Here is a 24,607-nt window from a genome sequence, read left to right as displayed (position 1 = left end):
CTCTCTGCTTACCACCTTGCTGTGCTCTTCTCTTGTTAGAGCACCGTGAAAGTGAGTTCAGCCTACAACATGCTGTGGGGAAAAATAGACAAAAGCCGTGTTATTCTGCTACGCCCTCCTCCCCCTCCTACTCTCTTATACTAATATTTAATTGATTTGTAGAATTTATCTATGGATGACACTAATGTTTTATAAGTATGATGTTTCCTTCCTTTTCAGGACATGAAATCAGTACTTATGCATCTTTATTTTACTGATATTTCTCTTTCATGATACAGCATTTGGTCAGAACGAGTGCCATGACCCTGGGATTCCTGTGAATGGACGGCGTTTTGGAGACAGGTTTCTGCTGGGAAGTTCTGTGTCCTTCCACTGTGATGATGGCTTTGTGAAGACTCAGGGCTCTGAGTCCATCACATGCATCTTGCAAGATGGAAATGTGGTCTGGAGCTCTGCTGTCCCTCGCTGTGAAGGTGAGCCTGTGGCCCAGTCCTCCAAAAAGACAGCAAATACTCTCTTACATTCCTAGGGTCCCTTAACCCAGAAAAGTACCTCAAATGTGAGAATTCTTTCTTCTAAGACTGTAACTTGGATGTCTAAGACCAGGGCTTTAATGGGAGTGGGTCCATCTAGAAGGTGTGAGAAGGAATATTTCCTGGTGCCTCCCAGCCAGGCTCCTGTGGCTACTGATATTCAGAGGTACCCTTGGTTTGTAGACCATTAGTTAGCTTGTGGCTTTACACCTACCTGCTGTTTTTCTATGTGCATGTTTGTCTGTTCATTTCCTTGATAAGGCACATTTACACATGATCAGAGCATCTCTTCTGTTTAAGTTTCATCTAACATCTCACAACACCATCTCCAAATATGAGCCAATTCCAGGTCCAACGGTCATGGAGATTGAGCTGGTCAATGTTATGATTCTAATTGATTATTTGGGAATTATTATCACAGCTTACAGAAATATGAGCTAATTTTCTTCTTGTTGTTTCTTTATTACCTATGTAATGAAGCCAGAGGCAAACAGTAATAAGGATTAAGATGCAGCCTACGAATATTGATTATTTTCAGAATGTCTTGTATCAGAGTATGCTAACATTTTTGTGGTCACAACCCTCCACTCACAAAGAGCTAAGAAATGCATTCTTGGCAGGACTACCTTGTGTAAACAGCAAAGAAATAGAAAGTCAAAAGCAAAATCAATATGACATGATCAGCAAAGGGTTAAAAGTGCTAATAAGGAAGATTACTGTTGAGTCTGCAGGGAAAACCCTGGTGTCTCCTGGCTGTGATATCCAAGATAGATGATAACAGAATCCCAAAGTAAATTTAGACTGAGATCTACACTTACTTTTGTTTTTTGATCTGTATTTTTAGAATAATATATAACACCACAAAATAGTCTGACAACAATAAATGGTGTTTCTTAAGAACGTTGTTTGCACAAATACAAGAACAAAGACTTAGAAATAAGGAAATCTCAAACCATGAGGTTTGTTTGGGTAATTAACTTGTACCCAAATGCAATGGCTTAGGCACCACTGCAAACTTTGTAAGATCAAAATAACATTACTGAAACCTTGTCATGTAAGAGAAGAAATCGCACAAAACTGTGTGTGCTAATGAGAGAGTTTAAAACATAATCTTGCCTCCTAAGTACCACGCGAACATATAAAATGAGTCATGATCTACTACAGTTGAAAACATGTTAACAGAAAGCTCAAACACATTAAGAGCTATTTGATAATTAGAGTTATAAGGAACTATTTTCCTTTGTTCTCTGCTTCTCCTGTTTCTCTAATGTTAACATGTTTCTTTTTAGTAATAGAAAAGGTTATGTAAATTGAAGGTCGCATCCCTGTTCAATGTTACCAATCTGCAGAGCAGAAAGGATCATGCCATTGTCACCAGACCTGTGACCTGCAGGAGTACTAAGCTATGTTTGATCTGATGTGCTCATTAAGCTGCCGAGTAGCAGCCAATAACACAGTGTCCTAGTCCTGTCCCCACCCTACCTCCATAGTTGTTCTTTGGTATTTTAGCAGGCGGTGTGTCTAGTCAGGATGGATTTATCCTGTCCTAGTCCCACCTCTAGAGTTATTCCTTTAAAATTCAAAAGAAGTATTGAGAATTTTATATACACATGTAGTACATTTTCATCAAACCCACCTTCATTCCCTTTCCTGTAGTTTTATCCCCCACATACCACTTTTCCTTAACTCCTTGTGTACTTTTCTTCTTAAGCCTACCAATTCTACTCCCTGTATGTATATGTGTGTAGGGCCATGTGTTGGAGCATGGGTAGGCTCAGGGTCAGAAAGTGTCTAGCCAGATCCTGGTCTTTGCCTCTATTGGATCTGGTGAAGTGCAGAACACTATTCTAATTTCTTCCATGAATTGCCTATCATGTTGGTGAGCTATGGATACCACCTATAGGTATAAAAGATAACATGAAAGAACAAGAAACAAAACAAAGTTCACTATATTAAGAAGTTTGATGTACCCAACACATACCATGTAAATTGTGTGTGTCACATTTTATAAAATGTTGAGGCATGGAAGTTTTTAATCCTCCAGAAACATGTAAATTCTCCCCTGTGGGCTCTCAGGTTGATGACATGTGTGATCCTGTTTGCAGACACTGGTCTAGCCAATCATTTCTGGCAACTTTGAAGCATGACAGATTTATTGATGATGATGTTTAAGATAACAAGGCTCTAGCCTCTGCCCACAATTATCTTGTGCCTCTGTGAGCAATAGACTGTATAGGGATGTGCTATAAGCTTCAAGGTGAACATTTGCCTGAGGACAAGGAGAGTAAATGACTAGATCAAGGCAGGGATGAGAAGGCTGGTAAAGGGGAAGCCTTCATTCACATTAAAAGTTGGGGGAGAATTCTTCCTTCTCTAGGAGGAGCCAGGCCCAACCCCATGAAGTGAACTGCAAATTCCCGCTGGGGTTTTTTGTCAAAGAGAAAGAGAAAGTTGACAAAGTCTGGACATTTTCCTACTCCAGAAAACCCAATTACAGTTTGCAAATGAGTCCCTGGCAGGGCAGGTGAATACTCTGATAATAGTTGAATAGAGTTCCCAATCAATGCACCTGCTGAAATGGAATAAAGCCTAACTTTCAGATGGATGTGACCCAGGAGAGAAGAAAGGAGGAAGTGAGTGAGAACAGCGTGTGCTGCCTACGGGGGATGTGAAGAAAGGCACAGTCCTTATAGACCATGAAGAAGTTCTCGTTCCTAAGGATATGCATAGCCTCTCACTCCCCTAACAGAATACACTGTCTCTCACCCCTGTAAGGAATGCACAGTCTCTCATGCCCCTTACAGAATATGTAGTCTCTCCCTTTCTTTAAAGAATATGTAGCCTCCCATTCTCCTTACAGAATAGACAGTCTCTCATGTGCCTCACACAACAGTCCTGTACAAAGAACCCTTAAGGCTCCTGTTCCTTGTGTTTTTCCAGGACTGACTTTTAAAATAACATCGTTAGCTACAAAGCATGGTACACACGTTAGAATGAGAGTAAGCCATGTGGGTTTTCATATTTGAATTAAAAAACCACAAGTAGTATTAAGACTGAAACTCTAAAAAATATATAAGATGGAAAGGGGCCCTCTAACTGATTATGCATCATGAGAAATCTGGAGATCCCAGCCCATACAGAACCGTGCACAGCAGAAATCTAACAGTTAGGAAGAATGTGGGAAACACACAGAGAAGGCCCCCTACCCAGATATGGGGGAGCACACCCAGATGTGAAGTTGTACACTGAGTTGTGAGGGAACATACCTAGACGTAAGCAAACATATGCGGGCATTAAAGAGAAGACCCAGACTTGAGAGAGGATACCCAGATGTGACAGGGGCTGGGTCACAGATTTGAGGCAGCACACCAAAGCCACACTCACGGTGTAATATTTGCAGGCCTTCAAGGAAGGACTGAAAGAAACGAATCTGGAAAATGACTACTCAGATTAATAAGTTAAGATAAAGGCAAAAAACCATATGGGTTTTTTTGCTACTAAAAGTCAACACTAGAACATAATTCAAGGTGAGCAGGAGTGAGTTCCTTGTTGGTGTCACTAAGAGGATCCAGCAATTCTAATAAAGAAACTGTGGACAGGGGAGATAACAGTGACAGGTTCACAAGAGAGGAGTGTTTCTGAAGTAACAATAGAACTTCAGACAGATAGGCTCTGACCACAGATCATTCTGGCACATCCAATCCCCAAATGCCAAGAACATCACTGGTAAACCATGTGGCCTCTAAGAAGTTTTCTCTGTGTATTACTTCAGCTTCCCTCCTGCACACTTCACTGTGACTCAGTGGCATTTGAGAAAGTCCCAGGTGTGGTGGGGAAAATATTTGTACACAAAAACATGAACTGTAGGATGCTACAGTTAAAAATAAACCTAAATAATAAAGTTTAAAGTCCTTATGAAACTGATGAGTTTTACTACAAAAATATAAACTATTAATAAGAACCCCCAAAAGTAGGATATGTAAACAAATTACCCAAGAAAATATTACCTAGGCACCCTTTCAGACCATAAGGATTTCTAATCTTAACTTGCATTTCCCAAATGCCCTTTTCTATATAACAGGTCACTTTGTCACGAAAGTCCTCAAAAGAACCAACACTTCCCTTAATAAATTAGATGACACTGGTTGTGATTTGTAACATTCACCCACAATTATATGCCCCCTGCAAGTAATTAGAACAATGAGCACACCTTGGCATGAATCTGTACAGTCACACACAGTCTCAGAACATTCCATTCTAGACTTGAGATGATGCAATACTTGTGTGGGCTGTGGATGATGGTTATATACATCTCAGCAGAGTGAAGGCGATTGAAAAATATCATCCCTACAACTCATTTAATGTAGATACCCTACATATATCCAGGGTATTATAGTAGAAAACCATACTTAGTTTTGAGAAAAAAAGCCAAGCAAATAGGTAAGATATACCCATAGACTTCAGCCCTTCTGGTTTTCTGAGGAATGAGTTTTGTTTGATATAAACATTGATTCCCACCAATGACCATACAATGCCCACCCCTAGTGAGAGGCTGCTGTGGTGTGCCTTCCTAGATTTGACTTTTTTCTTGACAGATATGTATGTCCTCCTCTTCCAGCTCCATGTGGTGGGCACCTGACGGCTTCTAGTGGGGTCATATTACCTCCAGGATGGCCAGGATATTACAAAGATTCTTTAAATTGTGAATGGGTCATTGAAGCAAAACCAGGACATTCCATCAAAATAACTTTCGACAGGTAAGATCAAATCCATTGCTTTTGTACCAGGAGTCACAGCTATATTTCCTTTGCTACATCAATAGAGCTTAAAGCATGAATATCCTTCAGGACCCAAGAAAGATCACAGAACAAAGACCAGAGCATAACAATATGCCCATGCTGTTCTCATGGCCCTGCTATCCAGTGGGCACAATGGCATCTCCGATCTGGACTGCCCACGGAGAAACATCCTGGATGGTCATTTTCCAGGTCTTACCTAGAGTCTGGATTTGGGACTTGAAATTGGGAGCTTGCTATGTGGTATTCTATGGACGCAGCTCCTCACTCTGCTGGACCCTTCTGTATCCTCCCTGAATATACAAAAAAGACTTCTCCAGTTTTGGGCAGCTACTAGCACCTGGAGGCAGCAAAAGTTGCAGAGCCAGCAGCAGAGTTACTGTAGTAGATTAAGAGCCTCCTGAGTATTCATGAGCCATTATAACTGGGATATCATTATATGGCTTAGCAATATGAGCATGTGTTTTTAATCTGCAAGAGTAAGGACACTGTTTGGGCTCTAATATGAGTGCTCAACATTGAAATGAATTTTATGTTTGAAATACACACACACACACACACACACACACACACACACACACAAGGTAAGGGGGCATCTCTGCTTAGCAAGTTCAGTTTCTTGAGTGACTTGACAATTTGTGCTCCAAGTTGTAATGCTCCTAACATTTGTCTCAAGACTTTTTTCTTTGTTTTCCAACAATTCAAAATATCAGGACTAGAAAGTCTTAAGGAGGTAGTTAACTATTTTTACTAATTGTTTTGTTCATAATTATCTACATCTTTGTTGGATGACACTACTTTTTAGTAGGATAATCCTTCCTAAAAAGTGAAAATGTTTTTTGTCCATTGGTGAGTCACCTTGCCTTAATCATTAAAAATAACAGTAAGTGTACAATATGTGAAATTTGATTTCCTACAAATCCTTACACTTTAGTTATTGGGGGGAAAACTGAATTTAAACACACTGTGATCCCAGTCATGGGTCAGATTTATATCATTTAGTAAAAGTATTCATTTCATGGTCTCATTTGACTATTAAGTTTCAGTTGAAGGAAGATTCATGTTAAAATTTCCTTAGTGTAATATTTTCAGTATTGTTTTGGTGTTATATTTGAATGGCTAATGTTCCTGGAAAATTTAGGTGTTAAACCTAGATAACAGTCAGTGCTTAGCTCTTCATTGCTGAACTGCATGACACTGGTTTTGTTTGTTCTTGCTTCATAACTGATATTAAGTCTATGGAAATAAGGTTTGGATTCTCCACAGATGGCTTGGCCATATAAAGATGCCAGGCTGCCAAGTCATGATAAGCAATAAAAGTTTATAGTTTTCATTGTGGGATTTTAGCAATCCTTGCTACCCTAACTAAAGACAACATGAAAGAGTTTTCCTGAAGATTCAAGATCCAAATGTAAAACTCCATGCTCATGTATGACCTCTGGAATTTGAACTTAAATATCTGGTATATCACAGCATCTTCAGAACAGGTGTTAAAAGTAATAAAGTCAAAGCAGTCACCACCAGGGCTGAATCCACCAGTTTCATGTTCTGGTCCAGCCATCTGAGGCACATTGTTTGAGTTTCTCTGTTTAGAACAGAGCTCAGAGTAGCAGCCTTGTTTGCTTGGAAAACATAACATTATTGTGCCTTTGCAGAGGAACATCCACATTGATGATGAACCAGGCAGTGTTGTTAAATGAGGCTCAGCATCTTTTTGCTGTTGTGGAGATGTGCAAATAAACTGAGCTAGTTCCCTGGCTCCCTTCTCTTCCTAGCAATAGTCTGAGCCCAGCATGGGAATGGTGGCCCAGCTTTAGAGACACATTTGGCTCAGTTAGCGAGTGAATCAGAGTCAGGCAATGCTGAGATAATTCCCTCAGAGCCAAAAGAGTCTCTTGGAAACCAAGTTAGCTCTTGGAGGATGAGATGGGTCTATTTAAGAAATTATCTCCATGCCCATAATGGTGCCATCATTGCACTGAGGGGATCTGGGTGCCTCAGCTTTATATAAATATAATTGCAGGCTGGATTCACTGGAAGGACAAGCAGACTTAAACACTCTCTGGAAGCTGTTCTGGCTTTCCCAAATCGTTATGGCATCGTTGAGTTTGTGAAGTAGCAGCAGCTGGCTCAGCATTGGTCCCACAAGGGTTGGTGTGAATAAAAAAAGCACAGTGTGGTTTTCAGGAAAAATATTTAAATATCATATGCTGTGAAGTCCTTCTTTCCTAAAGGGAGCATTCCTCCTCAGTATGTCTACTTCATGATGTCTATAATATGTAAAACAGGATTGTAAAAATAGTGCAAAATGCATAACTAGACATTGTTTCATTACTAAAGATTATATTGTATTAGTACATCCCCAGTCTCTCTTAATTTGTCACCTACCTGTCAATTCTATATCTATTCGTCACCTATCATTTATGTATCTATGTATCTATCATGTAGTTACTTGAATCATATCATATTATATATTATATATATATAACATATATGCACATAATCTGTTTATTATTTATCATCTACATAATATCTAACCACCATCCATTTATCTCTATTATCTCCCTGTATAAGAGAATTTACATATTTCACAATATTTTTCTTTCAGAGAAAGATCCTGACCTTCTTTATAGCCTGATGTTTTACAGATAGAAAGTAGATATGGTAGAGGATTCACAATGTGCTTCTAGCAAACATAACTATATGTATATATATATAGTTATATATAGTTATATATGTAATTATATAGTTATATAGTTATATTCAATATATATTCAATCACCATATTCACTTGAAGTTTTTATTAGGAGTGACACAATTGGACAGGTGTGGAAGCTGACATGACTCTGCATGGCTTTTCCCTAGGTTCCAGACTGAAGTCAATTATGACACCCTGGAAGTACGGGATGGGCCAACCAGCTCATCCCCCCTGATTGGAGAGTACCATGGCACGCAGGCACCACAGTTCCTCATCAGCACAGGCAACTACATGTACCTGCTGTTTACCACTGACAGCAGCCGGGCTAGTGTTGGCTTCCTCATCCACTATGAAAGTAAGTGCACCGCGGCTGGCATCCAGGGCAGGACAGGATACCCCCAGGTGAAAGGGGTAATGTGCTTGGCTTCAAGGGCGAAGACAAATAGGCTGATTCCAAGGGCAATCTGACTGTCAGTTGTCTCCTACAGAGTGTTCTGGGAGGTGGGATTGCTTTAGGTTCCCTAATAGATATTGATTGCCTATTACAAAGTAAAATAATAGAATCATTAAATGATGAGTTGCAGTCTGTTAGTACACAATGCATTCATATATTCTATTATAATATTATTTTATTATTTTATTATGATGTGTGTGTGTGTGTGTGTGTGTGTGTGTGTGTGTGTGTGTGTGTGAAAAGATACAGATTGGGTAGAAGTAATCCAGAGCATTTTCTTGAAGCAGTTTCATGAGTGCTGCGTGGCGTCTGTTGCCAGGGTGCTGTGCAGAACACTCTGGTGTCTGAGTTCATGCGAATGGGTTTTCCAGGGTGGCTGACATTAGATCAGAGGTTGCAAGGAATTAAACCCCAGCTGTGCTTAGTGAATGCCAAGTAATAGCTGTGAACACTTAACTGTCAGTAGGCCGCGGTAGACCCAGTGTGCTCAGCAGACCAGGCCGTTTTCTTTCCAGCATGGCTTTGAGTTTCAGCTTCTGAAGCTGAGAAGGTGATGCAGTATCATGTCATAGGCACATAGTTCTAGAAATATACTTTGGGTATTTACCAGGGGGCTTCTTCATAGGAATGGGTTCTTAACAAGAGTCAACCAAAACTCAGACCCAAATAATGCTGCCACAGACCCAAACAGTGCTGTGCAGCCACCACTGAAAGTCCTTCACAGGAAAATGAGTGAAGAGGGAGGCTGGCAGGAATTAGCTGCATTCCCAATGGAGCAATGGCTCTGTGGGGCATGAGATTTATGGCTGTTCCTATATTGCCTTATCTCAAAAATAAATTGTTTACTTTTTAGTGATACCTATATACTATACATACATGCCATTCTATAGATGTACAAATGGGATATTAGCATCTTTTTTTAAGCTATTCCTGCCTCCTCTCCTCCTCCACTATCAACTCGGCTAACTTCTGCCCAGAACCTCTGCTACACAGGTATAGAGGTGTTCTGAATGCATCTCCCTGCATTTTACATATATGAACATTTGGACATGTATGATTAGGAATAATTTCCATTAAAAATGAATGATAATAAGTTCTAACTTTGGTACCCAAATGATTACCAATTAATTAATTAAAATTTCATTGTGCTATATATGTATGTGTGTACGTGTGTGTATATGTGTATATATACATACATTCATACATGCACTCGTGCACACATCAGTACAAACATGTGGTGAGCCATCTAAGGAGACGGCTCAGTGGTTAAGAGCACTTCCTGCCCTTGCCAAGGACTGGAGTTCAGATCTTACTGTTCACAGTTGTTAGTAACTGAAGCTACAGAGTATCTGACATACCACACTCTTGAACCTTTTGTGTATCCCATATATATGGCAAACATCTACAAACACAATATATATTTACATATACATAAAAAAGTTAAGAGTTAATATATCTGTTCTCTTGGCAGGAAGGTGTACATGTAGACAGGCTAGCTGCCCCAGTTCTGATTGACAGCTGACACAAAGCAGGACTCATATCAAAGCACATGGGAATGTGAACCACACACATAGTCTTACAGTGATGACTATACAAACAGCCCCCTGCCTTGGCTCACCAAGGCATACATTCACTGTCACCTCTTCACAAAGGCCACATGTTGAAAAGAAGTATGCCTGCATCATATTTAGGTCAAATATCAGCACGTGTATGTGTCAGCTGAGAAACAGAACAAAATCAAATGTATCCCTCCTCTCAAAAGCTATCCACTGATCTGTCTTCATCTTGTGATGAAGTTGAGGCCAGGGTGGGTGAGGATCAGTACAGACAGTGGATGCCGCTGTGAGTGCACAGCAATCCTGATCAGCACCAATCTTAGTGCATGCTTGCAAGACTGACCTTACTGCTCTGTGTGTCCAGTTTGTGCTTCCCACCTCCCAGTTTTGTGGGAATTACTTGACCAGCCCTGCTTTAGGCAACTTGAGCATAAAATTCATGACTGTAATTCTACCAAAACACAGACCCATGCACACAGACATATGGGCACACATACACACTAAACACATGTACACACATGCACATGCATGCCCATGGGTTTGTGAATATACACATTCACATGTACACCCCCAAATTAGAAACACTGTGTTTTCACATTTCTCAACTCACACCTGTGTTACTATTTATTGGTTTTTTTGTTTTTTGTTTTTGTTTTTTTAGAAAAAAACAAACTATCTCTCTTGCTTTTCTCTCTTATTGTTCTCCTGTTTCCCCTCCCCCTTTCTTTCCCCCCTTTCCACATTGTCATGGCCAGCTCTCATCTATCTTTTCTTTCTCTCTTTACTTCTCTATCTCTTTTATTTTCCTATTTCTCCATAATAAAGCTTTGAAATTATGAAAAAAAACAAATCAAACAAAACAAAACAAAAGCCAAAACAAAAATGAAGAAGAAAAAAAAGCATGACCTAATTTGTCTATCTGTATCCAGTATAGTTTTCTAGGTGTTTCTAGATTTATTTCTGAATGATCAACAGAAAATTCTGTTTTGCTTTTGCTTAATAGCGCTACATTTTAAGTAAATTTTGTATGGAAATGGGGTTTCATTATAAATCTTGAATTTCACTGTAAACATTCCTCATAAAACAATTGTCCTCATGCTGTATGAAGCCATCACCCATGGCCATTTCTGCATCAGCGGTGTGAGAGCCATGTTGTTTAAGTTGTGAGTGTCAAAAAATGTTTCCACAGAAAATGGAGGAAACAGATGTGTGTGTGTTGAGAGAAGAGGTGGAGAACAGAGAGGAACGAAGACAGGAGGGGGAAGGGGATCGGGAAGAGGAGACAAGAGTGTGGGGAAAGGAGGCAGAGAAAAGTAAGGGGATGAGGGAAAAGGAAGGGATTGGAAGGGAAAGAGGGAAAGAAAGTGAGAAGGGAAGAGAAAAAAGAATACGGAGAATAGGAAGAAGGGAGAAGAAAAAGAGAGGAGAAAGGAGGAAAGAAGAGAGGAAGAGGGGGGAAGGGAAGGGAGAGGAGAGGAGAGGAGAAGAGAAGAGAGGAGAGGAGAGAGGGGAGGGGAGGAGAGGGGAGGGGAAGGGAGGGGAGGGGAGGGGGGACAAGAGGAGAAGAGGGGAGGGGAGGGGAGGGGAGGGGAGGGGAGGGGAGGGGAGAGGAGAGGAGAGGAGAGGAGAGGAGAGGAGAGGAGAGAGTAAAAAGGAAGGGGAGGAAGAAGAAAGAATTAAAAAGAGAGGAGAGAAGGGGAAGGGAGGGAAAGGAATAAAGACAAGGGTAAGGCTTCTGCAGCCTGGCGCTCACTGCTGATGGTCCTGCTCATATAGCCTGCCACGGGGTAGTGGATGGTGCTCTGCTTTGTATCTATGAAAAGCTTGGCCCTTTATTTTTAGGGAATGACCATTTAAGGCAAATAATTATTGGTAAAAATAATGTCATTCTTTTCCATTTGCTTTCTGTCGTATCATTGTTCAGCCATCTCCAACTTTTGAAACTGTGACTGAAAATCCATTCTGGATTTTATCCAGGGATCCCCAGGTCACAGCCTATGAATTCTAGATTCTTCAAACCTCTAAGTTTACAGATTTCCCAGACTACTCTGGGCTTATTCATTTGCTCAGTTGTTAACTCTAAGAGCTCTCTCAGAATGAGAACACCCCATCCATCCTGTGACAGGGAAAGCACATGAGGTGAACCTGGCAGAGATCAGTGTAAGGTGGGCACACTCCATCAGAGAATATGGAGGCCTGAGGAGGTTCTCCAGGAGGTAGAGGCATGGCTGAAGGAATTCCTGGTGGGGTAGCTAAGCTCCTTCTCCACTTGTGTGCCTGTTGGTTGGAAAGAATTGATACAGCAATTAAGAGACCACGGGGGTAGGCAGAATGGTCCTGATGCTAGGAAACTACTGTGGATATCAGAATAGTCCTGATAAAATGTCCAAGGTATTTAACCAGGATGGTCTTGGCCCTCAAAGAATTCCCACTCTGAGCAACCAAGGTGATCCCTAGGATCAGGAAACACCCACATAGGATAACCAGGATGGTCATGACTCACAGGAAAGGCTAAGCACTCACACACAGGCCTTCAGTAGCTAGCCTCTCCATGTCCTGCCAGTTCTACCCTTTTTTGGGTCACAGTCTTCTGTGCTACTAGGGATGCATTACTATTGTTTAAACAGTCACTCTGAATTATATGAATTGCTTGTTTAGTAACAAAAAGAAAAACCTATCTCCACTAGCCACCTCACCCCACTAAAGTCCAATCAGACCCAGGATCCAGGAGGTCAGTGCTGGGGCCATGAAAGTCTGAAAGGCGCAACAGCCCATGTCTGCGCTTATTGCCATAGGAGAAACCAATAATGGAGTTTTCACTTCTCCAACTACACAAACATTGCAATGGCATTCCCTTCTCTGATCCTCATGTCCTTGAATAGATTATTCTAGAAAAGAGGACAAATATAAAGCAGGGCAGAAAGTCTCATGATGAGGTGACCTACTTCCTTTTATATAACAAATTATCTAGTGGCATGGGCAAGTGGCAGATGGCATGGAGATTTTAAAACTGTAGATTTTAGACTTCCATTCTACAGTTAAAACTGTACAATATAGTTTTAGAAAACCCCGCTCTCAATCAGCTGTAAACTATGTTTCATGAGTGTGCTTGCCTGTGTGTGTCCAAGTATAGGAGGAGCACGGCAGTGGAGCTGCCAAGACCCAACTGAAATGCAAAGAATAAAAGCAAGGAGAGAGGAGAGAGGAGAAGGAATAATACCTAGCTATAACAGTCCATTGATTTTCTGGGGAACAAAGGCAAAATTCAAAGTCTTCGATGAATTATTCAAGGTTGTACTATTTCTCTACAACCTGGAGAGGAACACATGACTGTCTTTAATTTGAGAAACAAGGTCAAGTATTTGAAGACATTGCTTTTCACATGAATGACTATTGAATATTAAAAGATCAATTCAGTAATGACGAGTTCACTTAGATAATTTCCTGGGTCTGTACATATCTAGAAATATATTGTAACTTAAGTTATAGTACTTTTTTGTTCTATTATCCAGAAAGGCCTTTCAATCATGTGTACTCTCTGCACCTGCAGGTGTGACTCTGGAATCCGACTCCTGTCTGGACCCGGGCATCCCTGTAAATGGTCATCGGCATGGCAGTAACTTTGGTATCAGATCTACAGTGACCTTCAGCTGTGACCCTGGGTACACACTCAGTGATGATGAGCCCCTCATCTGTGAGAAGAATCATCAGTGGAACCATGCCTTGCCCAGCTGTGATGGTAGGTGAAACCCAGGCAGACAGAGCTTAGCTAGTGCACCACAAAGACCTGCAAACAAGAGGGCGTGTGAGCATGTGGGCCACTGTGCACCACACCTGACATGATCCAATGTGACCAGAGAATGTGTTCCCTTTAGAAACTATACTTTTTTTTAACATCTTTTTTCTTAATTAGATATTTTCTTTATTTACATTTCAAATGCTATCCGCTTTCCTCATTTCCCCTCTGAAAACACCCTATCCTCTCCCCCTTCCCCCTGCTCACCAACCCATCCAAACTGTACTCTTAAAGCATAGCACCTTTGAAGGTTACTCATGAGAATTGTTCTATTATGTAGGATAAGTCTTTATTAACATTGAAAAATCGTGGTCTTCTGTGCAACATTACTGACAAACATTGAGACTAAGAGAGCTCACTTTCACCTGTGTTTTTATAAGGGTTTATTTATAGAAGGCCCGGAAGGCTTTGTGCTCTATTTAAACATTCCAGATGGTCAAGCCTCATTCTCTTTTGATGCAGATGACCCAGGTCCACATATAGAGTTTCCCCAGAGCTAACATACATTGTCCCACTGACCCCTGATCATTCCCAGAATACCTCTGCCAGGCTTGTGGGCCCCCATATAGTCTTTCAGATTATCTGTGTGTTCTGTTCTTATCCATTCCTGGAAATAGATTATAGATTACTATTTATCATTGTTTCTCTCAATTTTACACTAAAAGTAAGGTACATGCTTTATTTGTGATCCATTAGCTCTCTTTACTCATGAATATGCCCTGTTGTGACATTATTTTTTTTAGAAATGCATATAGGTATATGGAAAATAAATACTTAAATGTGAGTTATATACACATGTAATTTCAACTTCCTTTCCTTTTCCCAAACTGTAGGTACTCCTTTTAAAATGTTATATATGTAATATGCACCTCAGCTTTCTCAAAATAATAAGTACAAATAGCAGGCTCTTTGGAAGGTTGTGTTTTCAGTACTGTTGAGGAATGGTAATCCTTGACCTTGGCACCAAAGTACTGGCTTAACCAGTGCATGGTATAGGCAGATAAGAAGTGGAACACTCAGGGTAGATGAAGGCCTTCGCAGGCAAACACACAGAAGCAGTGGGGATACTGGACCCTGGACAGAACTGGGGAGGAGCTACTTACACACCTGTGAGGCTACCTAGTAGGAGGGCACAAGGATGGGCAACTGGGTGTGATGGCCTTCTTCAGGAAGATCACACATTGTTCACTATTTGCAGAACTCAGTTGAGACAGTGATCTTTAATGCTGTACATTGTAATTGTATTATCATCTACCCCTAAGGTCAGGGTGTTTATTTTGTTGCTTGTTTGTTCTGAGACAGGATCTCATTGTGTGACCCATCCCACACCAATCCTGCAACTTTCCTGCCTCAGCTTCCAGGCTACTGAGCCATGTTGTTTGTGCTGCAAATTTTTCCACTGTGGCTGAGGAATTGAACAGTAAAATCTTGGGACTGTGTGGTGACTGATGTGTCTTTGACCACCAGTGGACAGTCACTACATTGTCACCACATTGGTCAAGGCACCCGGCCCTGTATTGAAATGATGCTTCCAAGTGAAAGGCTTTGCTTGACCCATTTGAAGTTGACATTCGAAGGTGGATTCTTTATAATCACCAGTTCTTCCTGTTCTGTGTTAAACAAATGTATAGACAGGAAATGACTTAGACATGCAGTGGGCTAAGCACTACTAGAATGGCTGTGTAATTGGCCGAGATGTTAAGAGAGGCCTGTTATAAATGGGATTTTCTAGAAAAAAAATAAAAGTATATTAAACTTAGACATTTTGTCTTTTGTCTTCCATGGCAAATTTATGCAAATTTGAAATATGATCCATCCAAGGGGATCCCTAATGTGATTTGTTATGCCACATTGTAGCACCTTTCCAGGACTAAAAAGCCTATAATGAAAGGTTATTAATAAATCTTCACATTTCAAGAGAGTTTCAAGTTTAGCATGAGAGTTTTATTTAGTCATGGCTGTTTACACTGAGCTCTGAGAATCTCCTTGCCCTTTCTAATCTCACGCAATCTCTTAAATCTCACAGGCTTTTTATTGCAATAAACCATATATCAATAGGAAATGCAAACCTCTAAAAATTCATAGTTCTCAGCAAGGGAAAATAAATTAGAATTAATTATAATATTTTATCTCACCTGAAAAAATAAACCTTTTCTTTCTCCAAGTACTACATTTGTACCTTTTTAATGCCATTGTTAGCACACTACAATTTTAAAGGAATAAATTGAGCATTGGAGGCATTATCTCCCTTCTATCTGATAAAGGACAAATGCACAGATCATTTTAGAAATGTTGCTATTAAATATTTTTGCAAACTTTTTATTCTTTCTGCAAACCTTTATTGCAAAACAATTATGTTCATTGCCTCCTAATAGTTAACATCAGCATAGCATTCTGCATAGCTTTAATTCACATATAGAAGCCAGTAAAGAAAGAAAAATGACTGGGAATATGGAATGAAAAAAATAGTAAATATTACTTACAATGTGCAGTCTTGAGAGGCCTAGGAGGTATCTTTCAAACTCTGTCTTCCTGAAGAGACTTGATTTTGGAAAAATAATTTGATTGAAGGCAAAAAAAATGAAAATGAAAAAGAAAGAACAGGAGAATGTGGGGATCAGGGTAAACACTAGTTGTTGGTATTGGAGGTATGAAACACAGTTCAAGGTATTTAACATTAGTCTCTGGACATGGCCAGAACACAGGGAAAATACCTCAGTATCCCACAGCCAAAGTCCTTCATCTTTGACAGTGGAAACAATTGTGGATGTGTCTTAGAAGTTCTTGCTTTCAAAATGTGGGCAGTCCTAATTTAACATTGCCTTAAACTACAGGATATCTGTCTAATATTTCTTTGGGGAATATGAGTCCAACATAAATAAATAAGTAAGGAGACATAGTCAGTGACTTCTGTTAGCCATAGAAAGCCATGAGCCATCGTGCAATGGAGAGAACCTGAAATACAGCTCTGCTTACTCAGTATCACACCAATCACACACACGCAGACACACGCAGACACACACACAGACACACACAAATCTACAAAATTGCTGAAAAGGAGAAAGGGAAGAAAAAATGAAACACAAGAATTTGTGTTTCATGTAGAATTTTTTCAAAGAAGACACAAGACCTCAGAGTTCAGTTAGATCAAAAGATCAAAGTGTCGCCAAGCATGTTCATGGAGTAGGCAGAGGGAACTAGCTCAAGGCTACTACAGGGTAGCTAACATGGAGACAGCATAATTTATGAAACCTCATTCTTCCCTCTCTTGTAACCTTGTCTCATGAAAAAGGACTCTGGCCTGAAGTCCAGCCCCCATATGTCAACTCCTACCATCCTCAGTGAAGGTAGATACTTAGTCCTGAACATATTAAGTCCCAAGTCTTGGATCTAAGAAATGAAAACTGAGCCTGCAATGTAATATTAGAGAGCTCTTGTCGCGATCTTGGAGATGACTTGGGTGGAGAAAGGAGGTGATAATGATGGAAAACAGTAACGACAAGATCCATGGGGGGCATGGGGATGCGGGTCTGAGAATTTTGCAGGAATATGTGCATTACCCTCATGCTGGTAAGAACATGTCAAAGTAATGATATCAGACCACATATGTAACTGGGCAATGCAGGAAGAGTGACCCCCACATCCTACCAACATGCCTCCATTATGGGGTATCCACCTTTGTTAGGGTCATCAGCTTACCTTCTTGATGTCATCTCAACAGCACTTTGTAGACTAAGCATCTGGGGTGACTTTGAGTTGTGAGGGCTACTTGATATTATTTACTTGCAGAATAATTCTTACTTTGTTACCTTTATTTTAATTTTATTTTGGCTATTACTACTAGATTATAATTTTGAGGAAGTCAAAGACTTCTTTGAGTATTTATTTGGTATGCCTGAGAGAATGAAGAGTCTTAGTAAGACTGGGGTTAAGCCTTGGTCAATGACTTGCCAGGGAGACTGAGACCTAAGCAAAGATCAATACCAACTGATCATTGGTAGGAGCTTACCTCGGTACACCTGGGGGAATATGTCAACCTGCCCATCTCACCCCATCTTCATATCCTTTTTTATTTTCTGCATATTTTAGTCATCTTTCTAAGGGGCATTTGATAAAACCTGTCTGAGTCCTGGATGGTGGGTAGATATTAGAAATACAAATGTCAAACTCACAGAGTAGCAGCCTCTAGGAAATTGGAAGTAAGTTTTTTACTGTAGCTTTTATAACTACTCCAAAAAAGGCTCTACAGTGCATGAATAAATAGGTTCATGTAATTCAAATTCTATGTGGCTAAATTGGTGGCACTGCTGAGGGAAGAGAGACATGGCCATCTATGAATAGTCAAATCCTGGAGGGATCCTGCGGGGAAAGTCTAGGTTTTATCTTGTTCTCTACTCTCTTTAGAATTTGCTGAGAATCTCATTCCATTCTCCGCATATAAAATTCCCCTTTCCTTACTTAAGCTTGTGGACTTTGTGCAGTTATTTTTCTTTAGAACATTGATAATGGGAGGCTCAGAAAGTCCAGTGTATCCATCAGGGGATCAAGGTTAACAGAGACATCCACCTCACCTGCAATTTTTCCCAAATGGAAATATCCTGTGGCTGTTTGGCACTCTTGGCCTTTGTAGTAGGATGCAAAGTCACTGAATAGCAGCAGAGAGGCAGAGCCCTGCTGACCTCTGGGGTTTACTGACCCACTGGCTGAGGGAATCACTGTTCTCTAGGCTCAGTGAGGAACTCCATCTCCATTCCCTAAGTAATGGAACTGAGGTGTGACCTCTGGCTTTCACACAGGCATATTTGCATACACGCATGAGCCTGCACATAATGGACTGCAGATTTTGTGATTATTCAATGTAGTTGGATATGAACTCTTTTTTAAATTGAATATCACCTTCATTTACATTGCCAATAGTAAACCATTTCCCGACTTCCCCCTCCCAAAAGACACCTCCCAACCCCTCCTCCCACCCCTGGCTCCAAGTATATGCCTAGAGATACACTACTATCTGATACACTCCTACCTCCCCCACTCGATTTCCCTTTGTTGGGGCATCTATTGAGCCTTCACCCGACCAAGGGCCTCTCCTCCTACTGACTCCCAATAAGGCATTCCTCTGCCATATTTTTGGCTGGAACCATGTGTATCCCTTAGTTGATGTGTACCTTAGTTGATGGTTTAGTTCCTGGAATCCTGGGCGTCTGCGAGGCTGAAATCATTGTTCTTCCCATGGGGCTGTAAACCCCTTCAGCTCCTCAGGACCACCTTCCAACTCCTCCATTGGGGACTTCACAATCAGACCAATGGTTGGCTGCTAGCATCTGCTCCTGTATTTGTAAGGCTCTGGCAGAGCCCCTCCAGAGACAACCATGGCATGTTCCTTTTGGTATACACTTCTTGTCATCCATAGTAATGCTGGGGTTTGGTGACTGTTTATAGGATGAATCCCCAGGTAGATCAGTCTCTGGGTGGCTGTTCCTTCAGTCTCTGCTCCACACTTTGTCTCCTTTATTGCTCTTGTGAATATTTTGTTCCCTTTCTTAGAGGACCAAAGCACTCTCAATTAAGTCCTCCTTATACCCAGAAGATGCTCTTACATGTAATAAGGACACATCCTCTGCTATGTTCATAGCTGCCTTATTTATAATAGCCAGAAACTGAAAAGAACCCAGATGTCCTTCAACAGAGGAATGGATACAGAAACTGTGGTATATATGCACAATGGAGTACTATTCAGTTATTAAAAACAACGAATTCACGAAATTCTAAGGCAGATGGATGGAACTATAAAGTGTCATCCTGAGAGAGGTAACCCAATCACAAAAGAACACACATGGTATGCACCCACTGATAAGTGGATGTTAGCCCAAAAGCTCAAAATAAGCAAGTTACAATTCACCCAGCACATGAACTCCATTTTGATGAGCTAAAGAGAATGGGTAGGCTTTCGAGAGTACTTGGTTCCAGAAACATTGTATATAAAGCGTTCTGTGTTACATAAAATACTATTCCTTACAGCTAAATCCTTTATAAAACTTGAGAATTCATTGTCCTGATTTATGCCTGTCCTATAATAGATGAAAATTATTACATTGTCTCCAATGAGAACCTCAGGCCTCTGCTTCCCCACTCTCTCTCCTGCACACTCTGCATCCATCTCCACTGTGCTATCCATATGGTAAATGCCTAGGTGCCATTTTCTGTTTGTTTACATCCACAATACTGGCTGTCCACCAATGTTTCTTGGTTGACGTTTCCCACAGGAAACTGGCGTGTCCACCTCATTCTAACTCCAGCCCTTTGCATGGGGTGCTCAATAGCATCACACTTCAGAGTTCTGAAGCAGACTCCTGTTTCCCCTGCTCACACACCTGGATCCCCTTCCTGGCTCATTCTTAGGCTTCCAGTTTGCAATCTCCCTACCACTATGCCAGTCCTTGCCAGTCCTGTAAGAAGGATGTTACAATAACTCTACAGTCTATATTTGTCTGCCCCTCTCTCTCTAGCTGCCCATAACATCTGGTCATCTGCTAGCAGGTGAAGGGGTGAACTCTAACACAGGGGTGACAGTTCCCCAAGTGTCCTCTTGTGATAAATTGCAGGCTTTGTCTCCCTCTGCCTGGCTTGCTTCCAGCTATCACATGCCTCCAGGCTCACCCTGGCTGTCGCAAGTGACAGCACCCTATTCTCTTCAGGCCAGATGACCTCCCAGTGTGTGTAGATAGCAAGCTGTCTTGATTTTTGTATCTGTCTATGGTTGTTTCTGTATGCTGCCTATCAGGATGATACAGTCAATGTGGGAGATCATGAGGACCCCTTTGCTGCACTGATTTCCTTCCCAACCCTGGATGACTGGGTCCTGTAGATATTAGTCATCTGCTTTCCATGTGAACTGAACCAGTTTATGTTCCTAGCACTGTGTCCTGGTTTTATTTCTGTGTGATGTGATAAGTATCATGGCAGAAAGCTAATGATGAATGAAAGGGATTGATTTCAGCTTATACTTCAAGGCGACAGCAGAGACAGTACAGTGCCAGAAACTTGAAGCAAGTGGTCTAGAGCAAGGAGAGTTGAGTGCCTGGTCACAACCCAGCAGCTTTCTCTACTCTATTAGCCAAATTAAGAATAATTCCAGATAAGGCCATCCTCTGCTAGATATGTAGCTGGAGTCATGGGTCCCTCCATATATAATCGTTGATTAGTGATTTAGTCCCTGGGAGCTCTGGAAGCTCTTGTTAGTTGATATTATTGTTCTTCCCATAGGGTTGTAATCCCCTTTAGGTCCTTCATACCTTTCCCTAACTCTTCCATTGCCCCCCCCCCGACCCCCCCACCCCCGAGCTCAGTCTGATTGTTGGCTGTGAGAATCTGAATCTGTCTCAGTCAGATCCTGGCAGAACCCAGTGTAGGGAAATGCTAGAAGGGTGAAATGGGAATGGGAGAATCCCCTTAATGACAAAGGAGAGAGGAATGGAATTGGTGAGGTTGCAGAGGAAAAATCAGGGAAAGGAACAACATTTGAAATGTAAGTAAATAAAATAACCAATTAATAAAAAATAATAATTCTCCAGACATGTCCATGGATCAACCTGATCTAAATGATCCCTATTGAGACTCTCTTCCCATTTGATTTTAGAGTACATCAAGTTCATAAAAACTAGCCATCACACATAGTGTATGAGCCATTTCACATTGAAAACCAAAGAAGTTATTCTCATAGAAGTACCCACAGAACATAACAGGTCCAAAGCCTCCTGAAGGTGCATTATGGTAGAGGAATAGCTATACTGTACTAGTGCAACACAGGGTGACTGTAGCTGGCATGAACCAACTGAATGGTTCAAAACAACTAGCACAGGGTATTTTAATTGTTCCCAGAACAAAGAAGCAATGAATGTGTTGTGGGATAGTAATTCCATTTTCTTCAACTTTGTCATTAAGCATCACACTCAAGCACATATGTGCCATAACCATCTATCAAGTACGGAAGCTCCACATCTGTGTACAAGTATTTGCCTACAAGAGAGTATCACAGCTTATATGTAAGTATAGATGTAGGTGCCTGGGTGTGTGTTTCAGTCTGAAAAGCAAACTAAAAGAGGAAAAAAGTTATTTTTCTCTTCCAAAATTATGTCACAGTTTCATACACATATGTAATATAATTCTATTTTTAAACTTTTCTTGCTTATACATGTATTTTAAGCAAATCCATATCTCCATTTTCTTCTGTCCAATTCATTCTCTGACCTCTTTCCACTTTTCCCTCTCAATGTTCATGTGCTTTCTTTATTTTAAATACACTGAATCCACTCAGTGCTGCTCTGTGTGCATGGTTATGGGCCATTCATCGGAGCATGGGTGGCCCCTCAGGGGCTGTGTCCCAGAAGAGAATTGATCTTCTTTCCACAGAGCTCATCATTTTCCAATAGCTCTTCATCTAGGGGTGGCACTTCATAATCCCCTCCCCCATACAATTTAGGATTTAGGTTGGTTGATCTTGTCCTGGTCACATCTGTGCAATCACAGCTGCTGTGACTTCAGGTGTGCCACGATTTTAATACATCTATCAAAAATCCTCAAAGCTCCTATGGTACTGCTATCTACAATTACTTCCCTGTTCAATTATTATAAATAACTTTATAGTTCTTAAACATTTGAATTAATTTGAATATGGCATATTGTGCTGCAAGAATTTTGAATTTACTCAAGGAGTACTAAGAAGTGCCACCATGGAAGATGGAAATGACAACTTAAATGTATCCCCAGTTCTGTAGGTATATTGACAGTTTGGCATTCTCTGCCCTGTGCTACACACAGTTAGGTTCTGTGGTTGTGCTCTGATAGAGATACCTGCTCATGAACTGGCATCTCATAACTGCAAGCCAGACAATGTCTAGGCTTCAACTTTGTCCTCTGTTGGTGCTTATGCAAATTCACTGTACACCTCGAAGCACTCCATCCAGGCAATCACTGTGGACTGCTTCTGTTTTCTGCCATTTCAGCCCTGTGTGGAGGCTACATCCATGGAAAGAGTGGGACTGTCCTTTCTCCAGGATTTCCAGACTTTTATCCAAACTCTCTGAACTGTACATGGACCATTGAAGTCTCTCATGGCAAGGGTAAGACCTTAGCACAAACAATGCTCAATGGGGAGCACAGGCTAGAAGAAGCAGTAAGGATGGGAGCACCATGGACTAGAGGAAGTAGTGAGGATGGGGAGCACAGACTAGAGGAAGCAGTAAGTATGGGGACCACAGGCTAGAGGCATTAAGGAAAGGCCAGGACAATGACTGAATTTTCATAGTTTCTAAGCCCTTAGCTTTTATTGTTTGATAAGACCAAAAGAAAACAAGATCTTTGTATCATTGGAGAGTTAGGCAGAAGTCATTTTTGTTGTTGTTCTCTATTCACTAACCTGGCTATATAAATGGGAATAAAAACCTGGAAAATAGATGCAATGATATAAGAAGAATTTTAAACTTCTATATGTCCGAGAAACATCTTTGCTTCTGTTCTGACTCTGCTTGGCACTGTCCATTAAGATAATTTTCAGGTCTTCACATAATCCATGGATTTCCCCCATCCTTAAATAGATGGTAAATGCAAAAGAAGCAAATTAGTATTTTGGGCAGGAAATATACATTATAAATGCTGGACTTAGCGATGTACCCTGAGCATGTTCTTCTATCTGTAACTAAATGTTATTTTTAAAGAGCCTTTAACAAACTTTGGTCAGTAAACTTTGCCTTTCAACACATAACTCCACTAGGTGTTTTATTGACCTAGATGTTGCAATGACCCACATTTTCCAGCACCCCTATGCATGTGTTTATAGTCTTCCAGGAGCATATATTAAAAACATGTAGAGGTTACTCAGCAGTTAAGAGTAAATGAGCATATCCTTGAGAGGACTTGAATTCAAATCCATGTACCCACATCAATTAGCTCATCTAGAACTCCAATTCCAGAGTGGTCACATGCCCCTGGCCTCTGAGGGTACATGCACTCACATGCACATATCTACACATAGACCCATGGATGCAAATATAAATCAAAATAGTAAATCACCAAGGAAGGAAGGAAGATGTGGTCCTGAAGTAAATTAAATAAATAGATAATAAGTAACAAGGCTTTTTTAATTAGTAAAATGTAAATCTTTGAAGGAATCTACTTTTAGATCAGTTTATCTGCTTCAGCAGAGAAACTCAGAGATAATGTATTGAGTCTGATTTTTATGAAGACATCATAAGGTCTACAAAACTATAATTTCAAGATAATTTCCCATCCACAATGTATGTTTGTATATGATATCTCCAGACTAATACTTCTAAAAATGGGGGATGGAAATAGAGCGGTTTTCAGTGTTTTCTCTCTGGGATAAACTCGCCCTGAGCCTGGTGACCATTCATGAACATCGTCAAATATCCACATACTTATTGCACTTATGAAACCATACCTGCCTCTATAGATTCCGTCAAGCCTTTTTCTATATGAATAACCACACTAAGATCCCTATTACCACAGACAGACATCTGCACACACCTGTGATGATATCGAAACCTGTGTCCGTTCTTGTCCGCATGAACATCAATATCATGCCCATGCTGGTATTTAAGTTTCTTTATTTCCACCTAGACCCATGTGTATCAGTAGCTACATACAGCCCCTCTGTACCAATATCCATGTCCCTATCTCCACCAAAACCCATGGCAGTAACTGGCCTAACAACTATTTGAACATTTGTTTTTGTTTAACTCTTCTTGAATTTAGA

At 40.7% G+C, this 24,607-nt stretch overlaps 1 protein-coding gene across 1 annotated transcript in view; it reads left to right on the top strand.

Annotated features, from left to right (window-relative positions):
- The window catches only part of Csmd1 (CUB and Sushi multiple domains 1), a 1,354,421-nt gene that overhangs the window by 1,025,500 nt on the left and 304,314 nt on the right, over window positions 1–24,607 (top strand). The window contains exons 15-19 of the mRNA XM_052162855.1: window positions 279–473; window positions 5,152–5,290; window positions 8,195–8,382; window positions 13,588–13,776; window positions 22,839–22,955. Coding sequence (XP_052018815.1) covers window positions 279–473; window positions 5,152–5,290; window positions 8,195–8,382; window positions 13,588–13,776; window positions 22,839–22,955 — 828 coding nt within the window. The remainder of the gene's footprint in view (window positions 1–278; window positions 474–5,151; window positions 5,291–8,194; window positions 8,383–13,587; window positions 13,777–22,838; window positions 22,956–24,607) is intronic.

This window comes from Apodemus sylvaticus, chromosome 18 (assembly GCF_947179515.1).
Source record: "Apodemus sylvaticus chromosome 18, mApoSyl1.1, whole genome shotgun sequence".
Classification (NCBI taxonomy): Eukaryota; Metazoa; Chordata; class Mammalia; order Rodentia; family Muridae; genus Apodemus; species Apodemus sylvaticus.
This window is presented reverse-complemented; position numbering and strand designations above follow the sequence as displayed.